Raw genomic sequence first — 19,724 nt, 5'->3', positions numbered from 1 at the left:
TCACTCGCTCATCTTCAACCGCTTGCTCCAATTAAGGGTCATGGGCATTCAGAAGCTTTTAAAATTAAATTATCCAGTTTCTGGAATATTGCTACTTAAATAGATATTTTTTTTGTAAACTGTTGACAAGTGGGAAATCTGACATGGTGGAAAAAAACCCTAAAATAAATACTTTATTTTGTCACTTTATTCGGAAAGAGTCATTCTTACTTTGCATACTTGCACACATTGTTTGCTTAAACAGAATATATGCAGTACAGGGAACTGAAGACTGAATGTTTTTAGCCCAGGTGTATGTAAATTTTTGTCTGCAGCTGTGGCACTGTCCAGAGGGTTCTTGGGTACTGCTGGAATGACTTTAGGTTCAATGGAGGGTTACTTAGGCAAACGCAGATGAGATGTACTGCTTGCATTGTGAGAGAACATCAGATGCCCACGTATCACCTAAATAACCGGAGCCATCTATCTGTTACAGCTACCTGAAAGGTTGACAGTCAGGATTGATCCAGGGTGGTTGTGGGGTATGTTAGATACAGTCATGTGTAGCACTGGTACATGCTTCTTTACCTCACTGGACCTCTAGACCTAAAACATGGACCTTCCTTCTCTTGCAAAGGTATACGAGGTCTGTCAGTAAAGTAACGGTCCTTTTTATTTTTTTCAAAAACTACATGGATTTCATTCATATGTTTTTACGTCAGACAAGCTTGAACCCTCGTGCGCATGCGTGAGTTTTTCCATGCCTGTCGGTTACGTCATTCGCCTGTGAGCACGCCTTGTGGAAGGAGTGGTCCCGCCCCCTCGTCGGATTTTCATTGTCTGGAAATGGCGGAATGATTTGGACTTTTTTTCCATCAGAATTTTTTCAGAAGCTGTTAGAGACTGGCACCTGGAAACCATTCAAAAAATTTATCTGGCTTTCGGTGAAAATTTTACGGGCTTCACAGAGAATGACTGTTACTACAGCTTTAAGGACGGCTTTAAGGACACTCGGCGCGCCGCGCTCCATGCCGCCATCGAGAGCCACAAACCACCGGATCATTTCTAAGCTGATGGCTCTGTGGATACGAGACCGTCATGTGCACTTTCTCCGGTTATCACAAGAGCTGGACATCAGCCATTTTCCGGCGGATTTCACTTTTAACAAGAGATTTTGTCATGGAAAGCCGCGCGGAGGCTTCGCGCGTAAAGACCGATTCGCTGATCGAGCGAGACAAAGGAACGCCTCCGTTTCGGCGTGTCCGAGGACAGGTTGGGACATGCCTATCTTGGCTTTCAATGCTTACCAGTCCAGTAAGTATCAGAGAAATTGTGGAGAGCTGGGCATGTCCTAATTTGTCCCTCTGACATGCCGAAACGGAGGTGTTCCTTTGTCTCGCTCGATCAGCGAATCGGTCTTGACACACGAAGCCTCCGCGCGGCTTTCTATGACAAAATCTCTTGTTAAAAGTGAAATCTGCTGGGAAATGGCTGATGTCCAGCTCTTGTGATAACCAGAGAAAGTGCACACAACGGTCTCGTATCCACAGAGCCATCCGCTTAGAAATAATCCGGTGGTGTGTGGCTCTCGATGGCAGCACGGAGCGCGGCTTGCTGAGCATCCTTAAAGCCGTCCTTAAAGCTGTAGTAACAGTCCTTATTCTCTGTGAAGCCTGTAAAATTTTCACCGAAAGCCAGATAAATTTTTCGAATGGTTTCCAGGTGCCAGTCTCTAACAGCTTCTGAAAAAATTCTGATGGAAAAAAAGTTCAAATCATTCTGCCATTTCCAGACAATGAAAATCCGACGAGGGGGCGGGACCACTCCTTCCACAAGGCGTGCTCACAGGCGAATGAGGTATTCGACAGGCGTGGAAAACCTCACGCATGCGCACGAGGGTTCAAGCTTGTCTGACGTAAAAACATATGAATGAAATCCATATAGTTTTTGAAAAAATAAAAAGGACCGTTACTTTACTGACAGACCTCGTATGTATCATCAGAGACCTTGCAACCTTACGATTCTATAAGCTCTTCCCAGGTCTCTCGAGCTCAGAGGCTGATCATTGGGTTTTTACACTGCACAGTGGAATTCAGGTCCAAACCTGAGGAGGGTTATGCAGGTGTGCACCAGAAAAGTTCTTTCTCTCTCTAGGGATGACCATGCATAGTTTTGTGTGAAAATCATAGTACATTAGTAGAGAGTGAAATATTCCTAACAGCATATGGTACCAACAACCATTCCATGTTCAAAGTCTGAAATCACATTTTCCTCTACCACTGTCATCTGTCTTTTAACTTCACAAAGAAACACAAGAACTAGAGGGCAGGCTCCCTATATGGTGTGTATGTCTTGCTAGTGTGCCTTAAGGAAGCAGTACATAAATTTATTTTGAAATCATGAAAACAAATAATGCATCTGATTTAAAAAAAAAAATGTGTATTTTCTTTGAATGTCCTCTAACAGTTTTGAGCTGGAGTTATTTCTGAGACATACATGCAGTATAAGCTGAACAGCATTCAGTGAGTTACAACAATGTATGTAATGTAGGTCCATCCCTGCATGCATCATTTTGTAAATCCACAGATCAGTCTTAGATGCACTAGCTTAGAAGTGAGTAAGCAGTAGATATTGAATATCAAAATGTGCAGGTGGATAAAGGGCAAGATTGCAAGCCTAAGCTGAACACCTGTGATCTCTGATGCCCTGAACAGCACTGCATCAGGAACTGCCATTCATCAATATCTGATATAACCACATGGGTAATTTGGGAAACCTTTTGTCAAGCACTACAATACAGAGTAACATTTGCAAATGCCACTTAAAACATTACTGTGCAAAAAGAAGTCTTATATTAACCTGGTCCAGAAGCAGCATCAACTTCTCTGGGATTTGAAACATCTGAGTTGGACCATCACTGCTCACTGGAATATGGATTGTGGTCACCTGCATCAGTATTCTAGATCTTTTTTTGTGGGGGGAGGAGAGAAATGGATGCTGTGTGCTCCAGACCAAAGATGAAAAGGACCATCCAGACTGCTAGGAGCAACAAGTCCAAAAGCCAGGGTCTGTCATAGTAAGGGGGTTGTGTCAGTGCCCTTGGCAAAGGTAATTTACACATCTGTGTAAATTACCTCTGCTGTCTTTGCAACATCTTTTCCAGGGACATTCATGCATTTTTCAGTAAGGCAATGCAAAACCACATTCTGCAGACATTACAAAGGCATGGCTGCAGGACAAGGGGACATGGATAACAGTCTGACCTGTCCTCAATGGAGAATGTGTGGAGGATTTTTGAAATGCAAAATGTAAGTATGATGACCCCGTTCTGTTGTACACCTTATGTTTGCAGAAAGAACGAATCATTGAATATTATACACCAGAGAAGTTGACATGCAAATCCCTTCGTGCCTATTTGGGGAAGATTTTAATTATTTCAATAATTTTCTCACACATTTTTTGATTGTTTATCTGCCTTTAGTGGATGCTCCTTTTGTATAAAATCATTACATTCACCTGCTATTTCTTTATTTTTGCCTCATTACTCGCCCTAAATTTTCACAATGCCATCTTATTTATTTATTTTTGGACGTTGCAGACCAGAAACGCAGGAATTAATGTTTGGGTTGCCGCGGACTTTACCCGAGCGCCCTCTGGTGGCCGTTTCTGGTCAATGAAAATATCGCCGAACACAATACAAATACATGAAATTTGGTCACTTTTCAAAGGCTTCAGACTCGTCAACAAAGTTAATTTAAATCTCATCTGTGAATCGGGCGGCCAGTCCTGGAAGTATGAATTCTGCTCGGATTCGCCACTTCGCCGGAAGTGACGTATCTCCGCGCCAACCCATATTAGCAAATCAGATTAAATATCTCGTTATAATGCCTGCAGTAAAATCGAAGTCAAAGTAAAACAATCTTTTTGTTTGTTTGTTTGTTTTTGCATTTAACAAACCATCACTATTTTTTTCACTGATTTGGGTTTGTGTTATCAGGTAGTTAAAAAGGGAGTGGTAATATGGCGACTAGCGGCTTCCCTTTGAATGGGTCCCTGTGTCGAACCGGTCGAACCTCGACTGTCTTACGGATCGGGTGTAAGTGTTCATGTTTGACAGAGAAAATTCTGTGTTAAATCCGCTGGAAGTCAAACTATAGCTCAGCTCATTGTCTTAATAGCTAAATGTTCGTTAGCTAGCATGCTTCAATCTGCTCAGAAACATCTATCGTCGTTTTCTTCTCACCATGACTGAATTAAGATGTCGAAAAACAGAAAATTTAGAGGAGGAGGACGGCGAAGACAAGGCTGAGCTTCCTGAAGAACCAAATCTGCAGCAAAAAGGTAAGTTAAGACGACAAACACTGTTTATTAAACTTTTAAAATAGAAAGTTACTGTCATTTAGAGACCATACTGAACGGTAATGACACGGACATGACGAGCGAAGCTCTTCATCATCTCACCATGTCATTTAGGTCCTTCGGACTTTTTTTTTTTTTTTTGAGTAAATGCTTCGGTGGAGCATGACCATGGCTAAAACTTCAGCTTCAGACCTCCCGCCTTTTTAAACATTTTGTTTTTGTTTGTTTGTTTTTGCCTTTCAGCTTCTGGGGGGGCTCCACCCCCAGACCCCAGCCCTCTTAACCCCCTGCCACTTTAAGCATTTTTTTTAAAATGTAGATGTAAACTAATATTTAAAGTTTTCACCTAGTTGACAGTATGGCTGTACAATATGCCCCAAATGATCATATCGCAATATTGTCATATCAGTATGATATACGATATGACTATGATTTCACACAAAGTCCAGCAAAAGTGAAAATTAAACATTCTTAAAGAAAACAACAGAGGTGTTTTTCCTGTCACGACCCCCAGCTTCGTGCTGCTGCAAGGTGCTTTACTCGTATTATCATTCACTCATCTGCACAAAAATCCCAAATTAAAGAGCTAATTATTTAGAAGAAATTGTCTTCTTATCTGTGTAATTTGTATTTGTTTTGTTTTCATCATTTATCTGTATGCATTCACTGCATTTTTGCCATGACACTGCCATACATGCTGATCATAATCTACTACTTCTACTGTGGAAATGGCTCAAGCATGCTAAGGGAATAACTGAGCAGCTAATTATTACATTAATTTTGGAGCCTTGAAATTGGGGGAACGCATAAATTACAAAGGCTGCTGTAATAATGACGTTCCCCTAATTTGATTGAAAATATTGATCAACGTTCATTATTTTATTTGATCTCCAATATATTCACATCATAACTCTGTTAGTGTTCCCTTTGAATGTTAATAAGAGTGTCGTGTGAACAGGTACGATTGAGCCAGTGGACACCTGCAGTGTGGGGAGGATGACCAGCAGTGAGGCTGAAGGCAATCTGCTGAAAAACACAGAAAAGAAACCAGATGAAGAAATAAACAAGCAGGAATGTTCTGTAAAAGGGACCAAGAACCTTTCCTGTTGTAAGTATAGTTTCACTCTTACCCATCTTATAACAGGTTCTTATGACTTTGATGGTTTTTCTTGGCTTATGTACCCTGTAAATGCAATGAGTGATGGATGCGTATATCTTTGGACAGTGAGACTGTTTTTATATAGTTATTTTGTAATTTTGCCTCTACAGTGGAGTTGAAGAAAAAAAAAATCAAATTAGCTTGTGTAAATGTTGGCTTCGGTTCATGGGGTTAACAATAAATATCACATTAACCACTTAGGAATTACAGCCATTTTATGTATACGAGGGCTGTGATAAAAGTATCCGACCTTATTGTTTTTTTCAAAAACCATATGGATTTGAATCACGTGTGATTACATCAGACATGCTTGAACCCTCGTGGGCATGCGAGAGTTTTTTCACACCTGTCGGTTATGTCATTCGCCTGTGGGCAGTCTTTGAGTGAGGAGTGGCCCACCCTCTCGTTGATTTTTTTCATTGTTTAGGAATGGCTCAGACTGCTGCTTTGTTTGATAAAAAATTTTTTCAAAAACTGTAAGGCACAACTGAGTGGACATCCTTCGATAAATTCAGCTGGTTTTCGGTGAAAACTTTAACTGCTGATGAGAGATTTTGGTCTGTTAGTGTCGCTTTAAGGATGGCCCACGGCGCCTGACGGCGATCTGCGCTCCGAGGCGTCGTCGTCTTGCTGTTTGAAGCTGAAAACTTCCATATTTCAGGCTCTGTTCACCCAGGTCGTCGTCAGAGAACAGAGAAGTCGGCATGAGGAGTTTATGCGGATATTCCACTGTTAAAGGAGATTTTGTAATGAAAGAACGTGCGGGCAGAGTCGCATGTCGGGCCGGACCCGACCGCGGGGGGTCGCGACAGGAAAAACACCTCTGTTGGAAACCTTAACGGACAAGTTGGAACATGCCCAGCTGTTAAACAATTTCTCAGATACTCACTTGCTGAAAGCCATCAAAAGCCGCCTGAATTTTACAAATGGTTTTCAACACGGAGGTGTTTTTCCTGTCGCGGCACAGACGTTTTTGCCACGTCACGGAACAGACTCGGCAAATTCGTCCGCGCGTTCTTTCGTTACAAAATCTCCTTTAACAGTGGAATGTCCGGGTAAACTCCTGATGCCGGCCTCTTCTGAAACTTCTGTGTTCTTTGACGACGTCCTGGGTGAACAAAGCCTTAAATTAGGATGTTTTCAGCTCGAAACAGCCAGACGGACGCCACCTCTGAGCGCGCAGCACCGATCCGCTTTGTGGGCTGTCCTTAAAGCGAAAGAAACTCCACAATCCCTCATCAGCTGTAAACCGAAAACCAGCTGAATTTCTCGAATAGTGTCCACTCGGATATCCCTCACAAGTCCTGAAAAAATGTTGATAAAGGAACGCGCGCCGTCTCAAGCGTCTTCTCAGACAGAGATTCCAACGGGTGGGGTGGAGTACTCCTCATTCAAGGCCTGCCCACAGGTGAATGGCGTCACCGACACGCGTGAAAAAACTCACGCATGCGCACGAGGGTTCAAGCATGTCTGGTGTATTCGCACGTGATTCGAATCCATATAGTTTTGTTTGTTTTTTTTAAATAAAACTGCCGGTTAGTTTCATCACAGACCTCGTACAGTCCATTGGGGTGGAAGTTAGTGATCGTCAGAAGAGGGCTAAACTTGTTAATCTTTCAGTGATATACGCCATCATTGTGGTGTGTGGAAGAGCAGTCAGAACAAAAGTACAAATAAGAATGGCTTTAAAGTATGGTACTGATGAGCAGTACCATTAAGAGCAGTCGTACCCTTAAAATCTTAACAATATCCATTCCTAGTACTGAACTGAGGTACAACCATCATAGGATTGAGTTACTGCCAGTATCATAGGATTATCCATATCTGCGGATCAGTAGCTAGTTTAGTCTCTTTTGTGACTATGGTGCTACTCTCACTCACTCACTCATCTTCACCCGCTTATCCGGGGTTGGGTTGCGGGGGCAACAGCTCTAGCAGGGGATCCAAAACTTCCCTTTCCCACGACACATTGACCACCTCTGACTGGGAGATTCTGAGGCGTTCCCAGGCCAGTGTGGAGACATAATCTCTCCACCTAGTCCTGGGTCTTCCCCGGGCTCTCCTCTCAGATGGATTTGCCTGGGGCACCTGCCTACGGAGGCCCCTAGAAGGCATCCTTACCAGATGCCCGAATCACCTGAACTGGCTCCTTTCAACCCAAAGGAGCAGCGGCTCTACTCCGAGTTCCCCACAGTTGATCGAACTTCTCACCTTGTCTCTAAGGGAGACACCATCCACCCTCCAAAGCAATCCCATTTCGGCCACTTGTATCCGCAATCTAATCTAGTTCTTTCAGTCATGACCATAGGCAAGAGTAGGAACGACCATAGGTGGTGCTACTCTGTACTACAGAATGATCATAAGCCTTTCTTTTTAGTTTTGCTGGCTCCATATGTGTGTTTTTACAAGTTGTGCAGATATGTGGCTAATACAGCACCCCTCATCCGTAATACACATTAAACCAAACCTCACGCTGTATTTTGACAGCAAAACAAACTGTACTGTCCTTGATTCAGCTACCAAGACTGAATGCCAGTCTGTTGCAAGGCCTCAACAGGTTCAGTTCCTGTCAGTTCACTGTATGGATTTAATATTTGTTGTGTTGGCTTACAGTCACATTAAAAGCAAACTGAACCACATTCATGGGAAAATGTGTCCAAACGTCTGACTTGTATTGTAGATTGAGACAACCCTGGTGTACAGTGCACCAAGATCCAAAGCAAATTCCCCAAAACAGCTTGGCCTGAAAACACCTGAACTACTGATTTTCCTTACCTGCACTTGGAGTACTGTAATAAACATCATGGGTGCCTCTTTAGTGCCAGGACTCTCAGCAGACAGCCATCGACAGAGTGTCAGATTTGTGACACTGTCAACGTATGCAGCAGTATCCTGTACATAATGCTGAAGTGAACTGTTACATGTTGGGTGCTGACTGTTATATTTCTGCTCCCTAGCACACATCCAGCATTTTGTGAGGCTGTTCATTGGCTGCTTGGCAGCGGTGGCTTGTGCGATGGCATATGCCATGTATCTCTCAATATACCATGACAGGAAGTTCTGGTTTTCAGCAAGACAGGTGGGTGGGTGTTTTTTAAGTGTCTCTTCAACTATATCGCCTCTTCATCATGTTTGCTTTACTACAGATGGAGGATGACTTCAAGGAAAATAGGAGTGTGTGTCATTGTTTATGTGGCGTTTATTCTGGGTAATTCCATATTGGTCACCCAGATAGTCAGAGGTAACCAACCCCCACAGGTTGCAAAAGATGCAGTGGGTGGTTACAAAGAAAACCTGCACCCTCTTGGCCCTTTCTGGAATCAGTTTGACACCGATGCAAGCGAATTTGCGAAAAGTAGGATGGCAGGGGAAGGTTCCGCCCTTTTGGCCTCTGATTGGCTAGAAGGTGAGCAGCAGTACAACCCCTGGCAAAAATTATGGAATCACCAGCCTCGGAGGATGTTCATTCAGTTGTTTAATTTTGTAGAAAAAAGCAGATCACAGACATGACACAAAACTAAAGTCATTTCAAATGGCAACTTTCTGGCTTTAAGAAACACTATAAGAAATCAGGAAAAAAAATTGTGGCAGTCAGTAACGGTTACTTTTTTAGACCAAGCAGAGGGGAAAAAAATATGGACTCACTCAATTCTGAGGAATAAATTATGGAATCACCCTGTAAATTTTAATCCCCAAAACTAACACCTGCATCAAATCAGATATGCTCGTTAGTCTGCATCTAAAAAGGAGTGATCACACCTTGGAGAGCTGTTGCACCAAGTGGACTGACATGAATCATGGCACCAACACGAGAGATGTCAATTGAAACAAAGGAGAGGATTATCAAACTCTTAAAAGAGGGTAAATCATCACGCAATGTTGCAAAAGATGTTGGTTGTTCACAGTCAGCTGTGTCTAAACTCTGGACCAAATACAAACATGGGAAGGTTGTTAAAGGCAAACATACTGGTAGACCAAGGAAGACATCAAAGCGTCAAGACAGAAAACTTAAAGCAATATGTCTCAAAAATCGAAAATGCACAACAAAACAAATGAGGAACAAATGGGAGGAAACTGGAGTCAACGTCTGTGACCGAACTGTAAGAAACCGCCTAAAGGAAATGGGATTTACATACAGAAAAGCTAAACGAAAGCCATCATTAACACCTAAACAGAAAAAAAACAAGGTTACAATGGGCTAAGGAGAAGCAATCGTGGACTGTGGATGACTGGATGAAAGTCATATTCAGTGATTAATCTCGAATCTGCATTGGGCAAGGTGATGATGCTGGAACTTTTGTTTGGTGCCGTTCCAATGAGATTTATAAAGATGACTGCCTGAAGAGAACATGTAAATTTCCACAGTCATTGACGATATGGGGCTGCATGTCAGGTAAAGGCACTGGGGAGATGGCTGTCATTACATCATCAATAAATGCATAAGTTTACGTTGATATTTTGGACACTTTTCTTATCCCATCAATTGAAAGGATGTTTGGGGATGATGAAATCATTTTTCAAGATCATAATGCATCTTGCCATAGAGCAAAAACTGTGAAAACATTCCTTGCAAAAAGACACATAGGGTCAATGTCATGGCCTGCAAATAGTCCGGATCTTAATCCAATTGAAAATCTTTGGTGGAAGTTGAAGAAAATGGTCCATGACAAGGCTCCACCCTGCAAAGCTGATCTGGCAACAGCAATCAGAGAAAGTTGGAGCCAGATGGATGAAGAGTACTGTGTGTCACTCATTAAGTCCATGCCTCAGAGACTGCAAGCTGTTATAAAAGCCAGAGGTGGTGCAACAAAATACTAGTGATGTGTTGGAGCGTTCTTTTGTTTTTCATGATTCCATAATTTTTTCCTCAGAATTGAGTGATTCCATATTTTTTTTCCCTCTGCTTGGTCTAAAAAAGTAACCGTTACTGACTGCCACAATTTTTTTTCCTGATTTCTGACAGTGTTTCTTAAAGCCAGAAAGTTGCCATTTGAAATGACTTTAGTTTTGTGTCATGTCTGTGATCTGCTTTTTTTCTACAAAATTAAACAATTGAATGAACATCCTCCGAGGCCAGTGATTCCATAATTTTTTGCCAGGGGTTGTATAAGTCTGTTTTGCTCAAGCAGGGCAGACTGACTGACAGCTGATCAGAGAGAATTTTTTTTTAATACTTTATTTGTGTTAAATCGTTTTAACAGTTGAGTAAATGTGCAAATAATAAAAAACAAAAAACAAAAAAAAAAAACAAGTGAACAAGCTGGGGTATAAGAGATGTGTCAAATGTACAGAAAGATCTAAAAAATAAAATACAGAAATATAGAAAGTAAAAATAAAGACAAGCACCACAAGGTTGGCTGTTATCAGTTATTACCCTTAACATGAGGTAAGTGTCCCATTTCTCCCAAAGGGCATCACCCTTCTGTTTTTGAAGCCTCAGTTTAAAAGTTAAGCGCTCCATGGACTGAATGCTTTTGACTATGGTAAGCCATTGGTTAATATTTGGGGGATCTTTAGTGAGCCAACGCTTGGTAATAGCTTTTTACTTGCAGCCATTAAAATTTTTAGAAGATATTTATCTGCTTTATTCAAATTTGGATCCGAATTACCTAGATAAAAAGAAACACAAGTAAATACCACATCAAAGCCTAATATTTCCTTTACCGTCTGATGAATGTCTTCCCAATATGAGTGTAATGCAGTGCAGGCCCAAAAAATATGGGTGTGGTCTGCAAGACATTGTCCACACTCTTGCCAACATTCAGGTGGTTGTTCAGTCTGCCTATGTTTTTGTTTTGGTGTTATACAATATCAAATGCTGTTTTTCCAGGAGAAATCTCTCCACATGTGCGAATACATAGTGCTGTTTTGTGTGTCAATTAGAGAGGAATGTTTTAAAATATTGCAGTTATTACATTTCATGTCAACACATAAAAGTAAGAGTCTGTTTTTCTTTGTTTCTTTTTGATATTAGAATTCTACAATCTAGTAATAAACTGTTAGAAATTGGTTACATTATACATGTTCATGCCTTATTTCCCAGACCGTTGGTTTCTTTCTGAATGATGCCTTGAAAAAGTTTCTGGTGAGCCAGTGGATCTTACCAGTCACCTCGTTATTACATCACATCACATGCTGCGAGACAAAGAACGCCTCCATTTCGGCGTGTCAGACGACAAGTTTGGACATGCCTATCTCGGCTTTCAATGCTTACCATTCGAGTGAGTTATAAGAGAAATTGTGGAGAGCTGGGCATGTCCAAATTTATCGTCTGACACGCCGAAACGGAGGCGTTCTTTGTCTCGCTCCATCAGCGAATCGTTCGTTACACACCAAGCCTCCGCATGGCTTTCCATGACAAAATCTCTTGTTAAAAGTGAAATCTGCCGGAAAATGGTTGATGGCCAGCTCTTGTGATAACCAGAGAAAGAGCACACGATGGTCTCGTATCCACAGAGCCATCCGTTTAGAAATGATACGGTGTTTTGTGCCGCGTCGTCGCAGCTCGGAGCGCGGTGCACCGACCGTCCTTAAAGCTGTAGTAACAGTCCTTATTCTCTGTGAAGCCCGTAAAATTTTCACCGAAAGCCAGATAAATTTTTCGAATGGTTTCCAGGTGCCAGTCTCTAACAGCTTCAGAAAAAATTCTGATGGAAAAAAACCCCCCAAATCATTCCGCCATTTCCAGACAATGAAAATACGAAGAGGGGGCGGGGCCACTCCTCCCACAAGGCGTGCTCACAGGCAAATGACGTCACTGACAGGCGTGGAAAAACTCACGCATGCGCACGAGGGTTCAAGCTTGTCTGACGTGAAAACATATGAATCAAATCCATATAGTTTAAAAAAAAAAAAGGACCTATACTTTATGGACAGACCTCATATTGTAAGTTCACATTTTCATCACAATACCCCAAAAAGCTAAGACTAATCTAAACACACTCTAAAAAGGCTATGAAAACGTGAGCTTGGAGTATAAATATAACGGCACGCATTTATCACACTGTTACGATCGAGATAAGACAACAGCTGTTCCTGAACTTAAGATGATGTTTTATGGCCAAATCAAATAGCCAATCATGGTAGACACCTTCTAGCCAATCAGAGGTGAAAAGGGCGGAACCTTCCCCTACCATCCTACATTTCGCAAATTCGCATGTAGTAATATATACAGATCAGTGGCACGCACACACACATGCTTAACAAAACTTTATGCTTAACAAAAAATCTCTCATAAAACAAAACCAAAACAAAAAACTCAGGCAATTTTCCAGTGTGTGTGGTTGTATGCAACAGTAAATAAGTTTAAAAGATTAAGAACATTGTATGGGAACTGAATACTCATTAAAAAAAAGTTGCAGGAAATGCTGTTTACAATATTTAGTCTTGTGTTATTGACCTGTAAAATATTGGGATTATATTAATGGAATAATGGTGTCAAAATCCAACCCCTCATCCGCGTCTTTATACCTTAGTAACGGCTCAACTAGGAGATTTCTTGTTAGGGTCAAATATGGTCAGGACCTTGGGTACCCTGTGTCTGCTACTGTAATCATGGAGGCCCAACAGGAACTCTCAACATGAGACAGCTAATGGGGATTTGGTGAAACAAGAAGTCCTCAATAGCAGATCAGGCAAAGGAGGTGATGGCTTGGCACAAATCGCAAGGGAACATATATTCATTAAAATTTTCATGAACTATCTCTGGAGTAGTAAAGTATGAAACTAGCAGTTTATATGACTTTGACTTCATAGCTGTTTTTTTAATCATTATTTTAAAGATGAAAAAAATATTTTCTTGTTTAGTTTCAAATAATACATGGGGTTTAACTTTCAATTTTAAATGGTTTATTTTAAACTCTTGCCAAAATAAGATCATTTTTAAAGGGTTATATTGTGCAAAATCACTTTTTAGTGTTTAAGGTTCCATGTTACACATCCCCAAAGGCCCACAATTCTTTCAGTCTGCTCACAGAAATTCTCCATCTATAAATGTTGTTTAGGTCTGATACAGCTGGTTTATACATTTGTGACATGTGTCACAGAAGTAATCCCCAGAAGGCATTAATTAATCTTAGATTGTAGAGAAGCTTGAATCTTCGACTGGACTGGGTTGCTTGACACGAGGACGTTTCGCTTCAAATTGCAGAACCTTCCTCAGCTAAAATTCTTGCTCTGGTGGTCTGACTTCTGTCTTCTGCGATTTGAAGCGAAACGTCCTTGCGTCAGGCAACCCAGTCCAGTCAAAGATTCAAGCTTCTCTACTATGGAAACCACCTGGACAACTGAGAGCCTACAGAGAAACATTGCGACTAATCTTAGATTGTTATAACTTTAAACCAGTATAATACCTGCTTCAAAAAATGGTTCACTCTTTTGAAACACTCTATCTGACACCAGATGGACAGACTCTTTCAGGACACCCTTACTTTGCTCAGTGCTAAGCCTTGTTTCATATGACCCAGGAGTGTCAGCGTGGAAGTACCTTCCAAGGAGGCAGTGGACTTTATTATTATTACTACAAGTACCTGCTGACGGCACCGTCTTTTCAAAGAGGTACAAGAATATCATGTTTATGTCTATGGAAAATCTGAATATGACTGAATAATTCTGTGAATATCTACGTACAGGTAACATCCTTTTCTTGTGTGGTTTATGCTTTCCAGGGATTTATTACCTGCTGGTTGATAATCAGACTATTTCAGGTGAAACCATCAACACAGTGGAGTGTCTGTCGCTGTATCCAGAGCTCATCACAAGCTTCCTCTACAGAGTCACAGGCAGCCAGGTCAGCGGCACTCGGCTCAGAGAACCAGCTAATTTATTTTCAAGAATCCCCCGCAAAGTCCCTCTGTTAAATAAAAGACATGTACAGAAGAGGTTACAATTTGCCAAAGAACACGTCAACTGGCCTAAAGAGAAATGGAGGAATATTTTGTGGACTGAGAGTAAAATTGTTCTTTTTGGGTCCAAGGGCCGCAGACAGTTTGTGACGACTCCCAAACTCTGAATTCAAGCCACAGTTCACAGTGAAGACAGTGAAGCATGGTTGTGCAAGCATCATGATATGGGCATGTTTCTCCTACTATGGTGTTGGGCCTATATATCGCATACCAGGTATCATGGATCATTTTGAATATGTCAAAATACTTGAAGAGGTCATGTTGCCTTATGCTGAAGAGGACATGCCCTTGAAATGGGTGTTTCAACAAGACAATGACCCCAAGCACACTAGTAAACGAGCAAAATCTTGGTTCCAAACCAACAAAATTAATGCCTCGCAGATGTGAAGAAATCATGAAATCTGTGGTTATACAACTAAATACTAGTGATGTGTTGGAGCGTTCTTTTGTTTTTCATGATTCCATAATTTTGTCCTCAGAATTAAGTGATTCCATATTTTTTTTTCCCTCTGCCTGGTCTACAAAAGTAACCGTTACTGACTGCCACAATTTTTTTCCTGTTTTTTTTTTATTTTTTTTTTTTATGGTGTTTCTTAAAGCCAGAAATTTGCCATTTGAAATTACTTTAGTTTTGTGTCATGTCTGTGATCTGCTTTTTTTCTACAAAATTAAACAACTGAACATCCTCCGAGGCCGGTGATTCCATAATTTTTGCCAGGGGTTGTACAACTAAATACTAGTTTAGTGATTCACAGGATTGCTAAAAAAGCAGTTTGAACATAATAGTTTTTAGTTTGTAGCGTCAACATCAGATGCTACTATTGTGAGCACCCCCTTTTGTACTTTTTTTTTTTCTTTTCTTTCTAATAGCCCAATTTCATAGCCTTAAGAGTGTGCATATCATGAATGCTTGGTCTTGTTGGATTTGTGAGAATCTAATGGTACCTTGTTTCCCATCTAACAATAAGAAATATACTCAAAACCTGGATTAATCTTTTTAGTCACATAGCTCTACTATTATTCTGAACACTACTATAAATACACTTCTGGAGGCTGAGTCCAGGATCGTTTTCAAAGTCTTGGTCTTAGTCCAGGACAGTTGCAAACCCAGACAATCTGAGTCCTCAATTAGCTTCTCAAGTGCTACAAGGTCTCCACAAAGATCACAAAGTCAACAACCTCTGCTGCACACGGCAATCACAGTGCCCATGTATAGGTTAGACAGGATGTCCAGCAACTTTTTGTGCTATACTTTATTGGCTGTAAAAGTGATTATGTATATTAATAATTTGTAATTTACTAGTACATTTTGTGCTTTTCCTGTAATAAATCTTCAGGATTTTGTGGAGCCATTCTATTTCTATGTTGGAATGGTGTTCGGCCTCCAGTCTCTCTATGTCACAGCCCTTTTTGTGTGCAGCTGGGTGATGAGTGGCACCTGGGTGTCGGGTGTATTGACTGTGGCCTGGTTTGTTATCAACAGGTGAGTAAAATTTTCTTTCATCTTGTGTTTGATCTTGCTTTATTCTTCCCATTGAATCAGCTTACATTTGTCATGCGATCTATGACATTAATGGTTGAAGTCTTCTTTGTAAATATTGTCCTACAGTCCTCTCCATATGTGTTGGACCAACAAGACCAATTCAGTTGATTTGACTGTAGCCTGAAAATATTTGGGATTGAGATTAAAGATGAATAAAACAAGAAGAGCCCATGTGAATAAGGCCATGTCCACATGTACACTGGTACTTTGGAAAACCTAACCTGTTCTATGCCTTTTGGCCTTTCATTAATATGCGAACTGTGTGCTTAGCCACTGAAAATGGAACTTCTGCAAAACATCTTTCAGTGCGAAGATTTTCGGAAGCTTTGTCAGTGTTTGTGTGTACACAAAGAAAACAGTTTTTTTTTTTTTTTTTAACACATTAGACTGTGACCCGTGGGTATTGTTTGGTGTAAAGTGGTTTTCGACAATGACAGAGGCAGTGGTGGGCACAGATAACCAAAAAATGAACTTCGATAACAGATAATCAGATAACTGAAAAGTTATCTTCGATAAAGATAAAACAATAAACCACCCAAAAATGTATCGGAAGTTACAGATAACCGATAACAGATAAATTCCAATATTACTTCTGACACATCTACAACTAGTAGTAGAACAAATTTAATAGCTTATAATAATAAAAACAGACCACAACAATGAGACCACACTTTTCTTTCAACATTCTGCCCCTGCTGGAAGCTCTTGTTTACTACAGAGCTCCCAGCACAGAGGCACTCCGAGAGCAGCCATAAAGCCAGCTCTCTATCAATTACAATGCTCCGGTCAGGCGCAGGTCTTGAAAAATAAAGTCATGCTGACTTATGGTTTTGATTATAAATAACATTAATACCGATAGAATAACTCCATTAATGTCAATTATGTCATTTGTACAAAGTTAAAATATAACATATCTTTTAATGTTGAATAATGCACTAATTCTGAGGTTTTGTAACAGACGATCGCAAAGGGTTCTGGGTAAAAGTGCCTCTTTTTGGAGCGAGGCGGAGGGGAAGGCGAAGGGCTACAAATCCCTCCGTTTGGAGGGGTAGGAGGAGCTTACTGCTGTCTCTGAAAAAACAAACATGGCGCCGAAAGAGCCGCACAAATGAAGCGGCTTTCATTACAAATTATGCTGTTTAGAAAGTTGTAACTTGCCAAAAAACTTTACAGGCAGTTGTCTATGACAGCAGCGTGTCTGCTGCTGGATGCATGTTGCGTATGTTGTCATTCTGAAGAATATCTGCTTCAGCTGTTATAATGCACATACACACGAACGCTACGATAAGACACTTTTATATCTCACAACGGAGAAAATTATGATAAAGTGTAAGCACGTTAATTTGTATGTTCATAAATCTTTGGATAATATCCCTGCTGTTGGATTTCAAGGTCTGTAACACGTGTGTATTTTGTAAACAAATGGAGCCCTGAACACACTCATCTAATAAGCTTTCAGGCAGAAAATGAAAAGTTTCCTCAATGGGAATAAGTTGGAAAATATATACACACACGTATATGTGTAACACATAACCTGACGTCCTAATAGACTGATATTATTTGTCAAGGAAATTTCTAAAGGAAATAAGGCTGGATGCAAAAAAATGGGAGAATTTGAAAAAGAAATAAGGTTGTAATTCCATTAAAAAAGTGAAACTTGTATAATGTATACATTCATTGCACACAAAAAAAAAGCCGTTTGCAAAGCCAAAAAGTTGATTTGACAATCATCTGACATAACCGGGGTCAAAATAAATAGAACACTGCTATCTACTGTTTCCCACACGCTTAGTGAACACTACTGACCAGTAGATGGCAGTAGAGGCCTTGAAAACAAAATTCCAGATACAGTAATCCCTGTCTGCTACATTTAAAATGCGTGGAATTTAACAAACGCAAATAAAACCAACATCTATAAACGCAGAGAATATATTCGAGAGTTTTAGGCACTAGAGTTTAATGCTGTTGTCTGTGGAGCCTGAACAAAGTGTCTGAAATGCATTTGTCCTGTCGTGATGTACTGAGATTACATCATCCTACCCAAAATGCATTGCGGGTCACAGGATGTGCTCACAAAACCTTAAAAATTAGCACATTACTTTAAAACTAAAACATATATCTGATATTTTCACTTAATAAATCTTCAGACATGACAGTAATTTTAAATAACTTGTCCAAAATTTGCTTGGTTAAAATTTGAACCATAAGTTAAAAACGTATGCCTCTGGATGACTTAGGTGATATTGGCAGCCTATTGGTATGGTGTTAGAAGAAATGTTTTTTTTCTTTTGGGGCTGTTTCTCTTTTGTTTGCAGAGGATTGAGATGCTTTTTATACAAGCGGCTCTCTTCTGTTAGAAAAGGTTATAGCTGTGCATCTGTTACAAAATTTTTAACAGGTGAGTGCTAAACTAATTTTAAAAATGTTTGTCGCTCTTCAGCTTTGTTTATTTTGTTTATCGGTTTAAAAGTTATCGGACAAAAATTAATCGGAAGATAATTGGTCCAATAATGGTTTTTAAAGTTATCTAAAAAGATAATCCGATAAAGAAAACATTATCTTTGATAATTATCAGTTATCGGATTATCGGAAGTGTGCCCACCACTGGACGGAGGTGGTGCAAATTCAGTTTAATGTTGGTATGTGGACGTTCAGACACAATTGCTGGACCTCTATAGTGTTGAAACAGAAGCATCATCATAAGTTTAGGATGTCGCTGCTGCATTCAATACAACTGAGACAAGACCCAGTCAGAGCGCTGGTTGGTGGAATGTTTTTTACTTTTTCATGGTGGGGGTAGAGATATTTTTAAAGTAGTGTTTGTGGATGTGAATATTTATCCCCCCCCCCTTTTTTTTTTTTTTTTTTTTTTTTTTAAATGAAGGCAAAAAAAAAAATACCCATTTTCAAAAATACCAGAGTACACGTGGACTTTGATTAAAAATGTCACCTTTTCCTTCCTGGTACTTGAATGTAGATGTATTAAACATCAAACTTGGCATCTTTGTATCACATGACCAATTTTTGGTGAGCAAAAGTACTGGAACAGATATTGGTTCCATATGTTTGGCTTGTAAAACCTTGTTTAGCATGGTTTACAATGCTGTCAAGGATGGCTGGGACCCCTGTCACCTCTTGGTTACTCAAGAGTAGAGCTGAAACAACTAATCGAATTAATTGATTAAAATCGATTATTAAAATAGTTGTCAACTAATTTAGTCATCAATTAGTTGCTAAATAACTGTTTTACTGCAAATGTTTCTTTTCTTCCATATAATCAACGAGCTTTGCTTTGAATCTTGAACCAATGAAGGAGTGCTTTGAGCTGCTATGTTGTTGGTTTCATCTGTTTTATTTCGCTTTACGAGGTCTGTCCAAAAAGTAACGGAGCTTTTTTATTTTTTTCAAAAACTATATGGATTTGAATCACTTGTGATTGCATCAACCAAGCTTGAACCTTCGTGCGCATGCGTGAGTTTTTTCACGCCTGTTGGTTGCGTCATTCGCCTGTGGGCAGGCTTTGAGTGAGCACTGGTCCACCCCTCTCGTCGGATTTCTTTTGTCTGGGAACTTGCTGAGAGACTGCCGCTTTGCTCCATGAAAGTTTTTTCAGAAACTGTTAGACAGCCAGTTGGAAACCATTCGAAATATTCAGATGGATATCGATGAAGATTCTGTCGGCGTCACGCGGATTAAGGACTGTTAAAACCTTTTTAAAGACAGCCCACAGCGGCGGAGGGCACGCGGCACACCAAGCGGCACGAAGCCACACATGACGCGC

At 40.4% G+C, this 19,724-nt stretch overlaps 1 protein-coding gene across 1 annotated transcript in view; it reads left to right on the top strand.

Moving 5' to 3' along the window:
- Window positions 1–4,080: 4,080 nt before the first annotated feature.
- The window catches only part of LOC117516945 (probable C-mannosyltransferase DPY19L4), a 41,088-nt gene continuing 25,444 nt past the window's right edge, over window positions 4,081–19,724 (top strand). The window contains exons 1-6 of the mRNA XM_034177834.1: window positions 4,081–4,320; window positions 5,297–5,446; window positions 8,455–8,576; window positions 13,963–14,053; window positions 14,164–14,285; window positions 15,738–15,883. Of these exons, the coding sequence (XP_034033725.1) occupies window positions 4,224–4,320; window positions 5,297–5,446; window positions 8,455–8,576; window positions 13,963–14,053; window positions 14,164–14,285; window positions 15,738–15,883 (728 nt within the window). The 5' untranslated portion in view covers window positions 4,081–4,223. The remainder of the gene's footprint in view (window positions 4,321–5,296; window positions 5,447–8,454; window positions 8,577–13,962; window positions 14,054–14,163; window positions 14,286–15,737; window positions 15,884–19,724) is intronic.

Source organism: Thalassophryne amazonica, chromosome 9 (assembly GCF_902500255.1).
Source record: "Thalassophryne amazonica chromosome 9, fThaAma1.1, whole genome shotgun sequence".
In the NCBI taxonomy this organism is placed as follows: domain Eukaryota; kingdom Metazoa; phylum Chordata; class Actinopteri; order Batrachoidiformes; family Batrachoididae; genus Thalassophryne; species Thalassophryne amazonica.
Note: the sequence above shows the minus strand (reverse complement) of the source record. Positions and strands in the feature narration are given on the sequence as shown.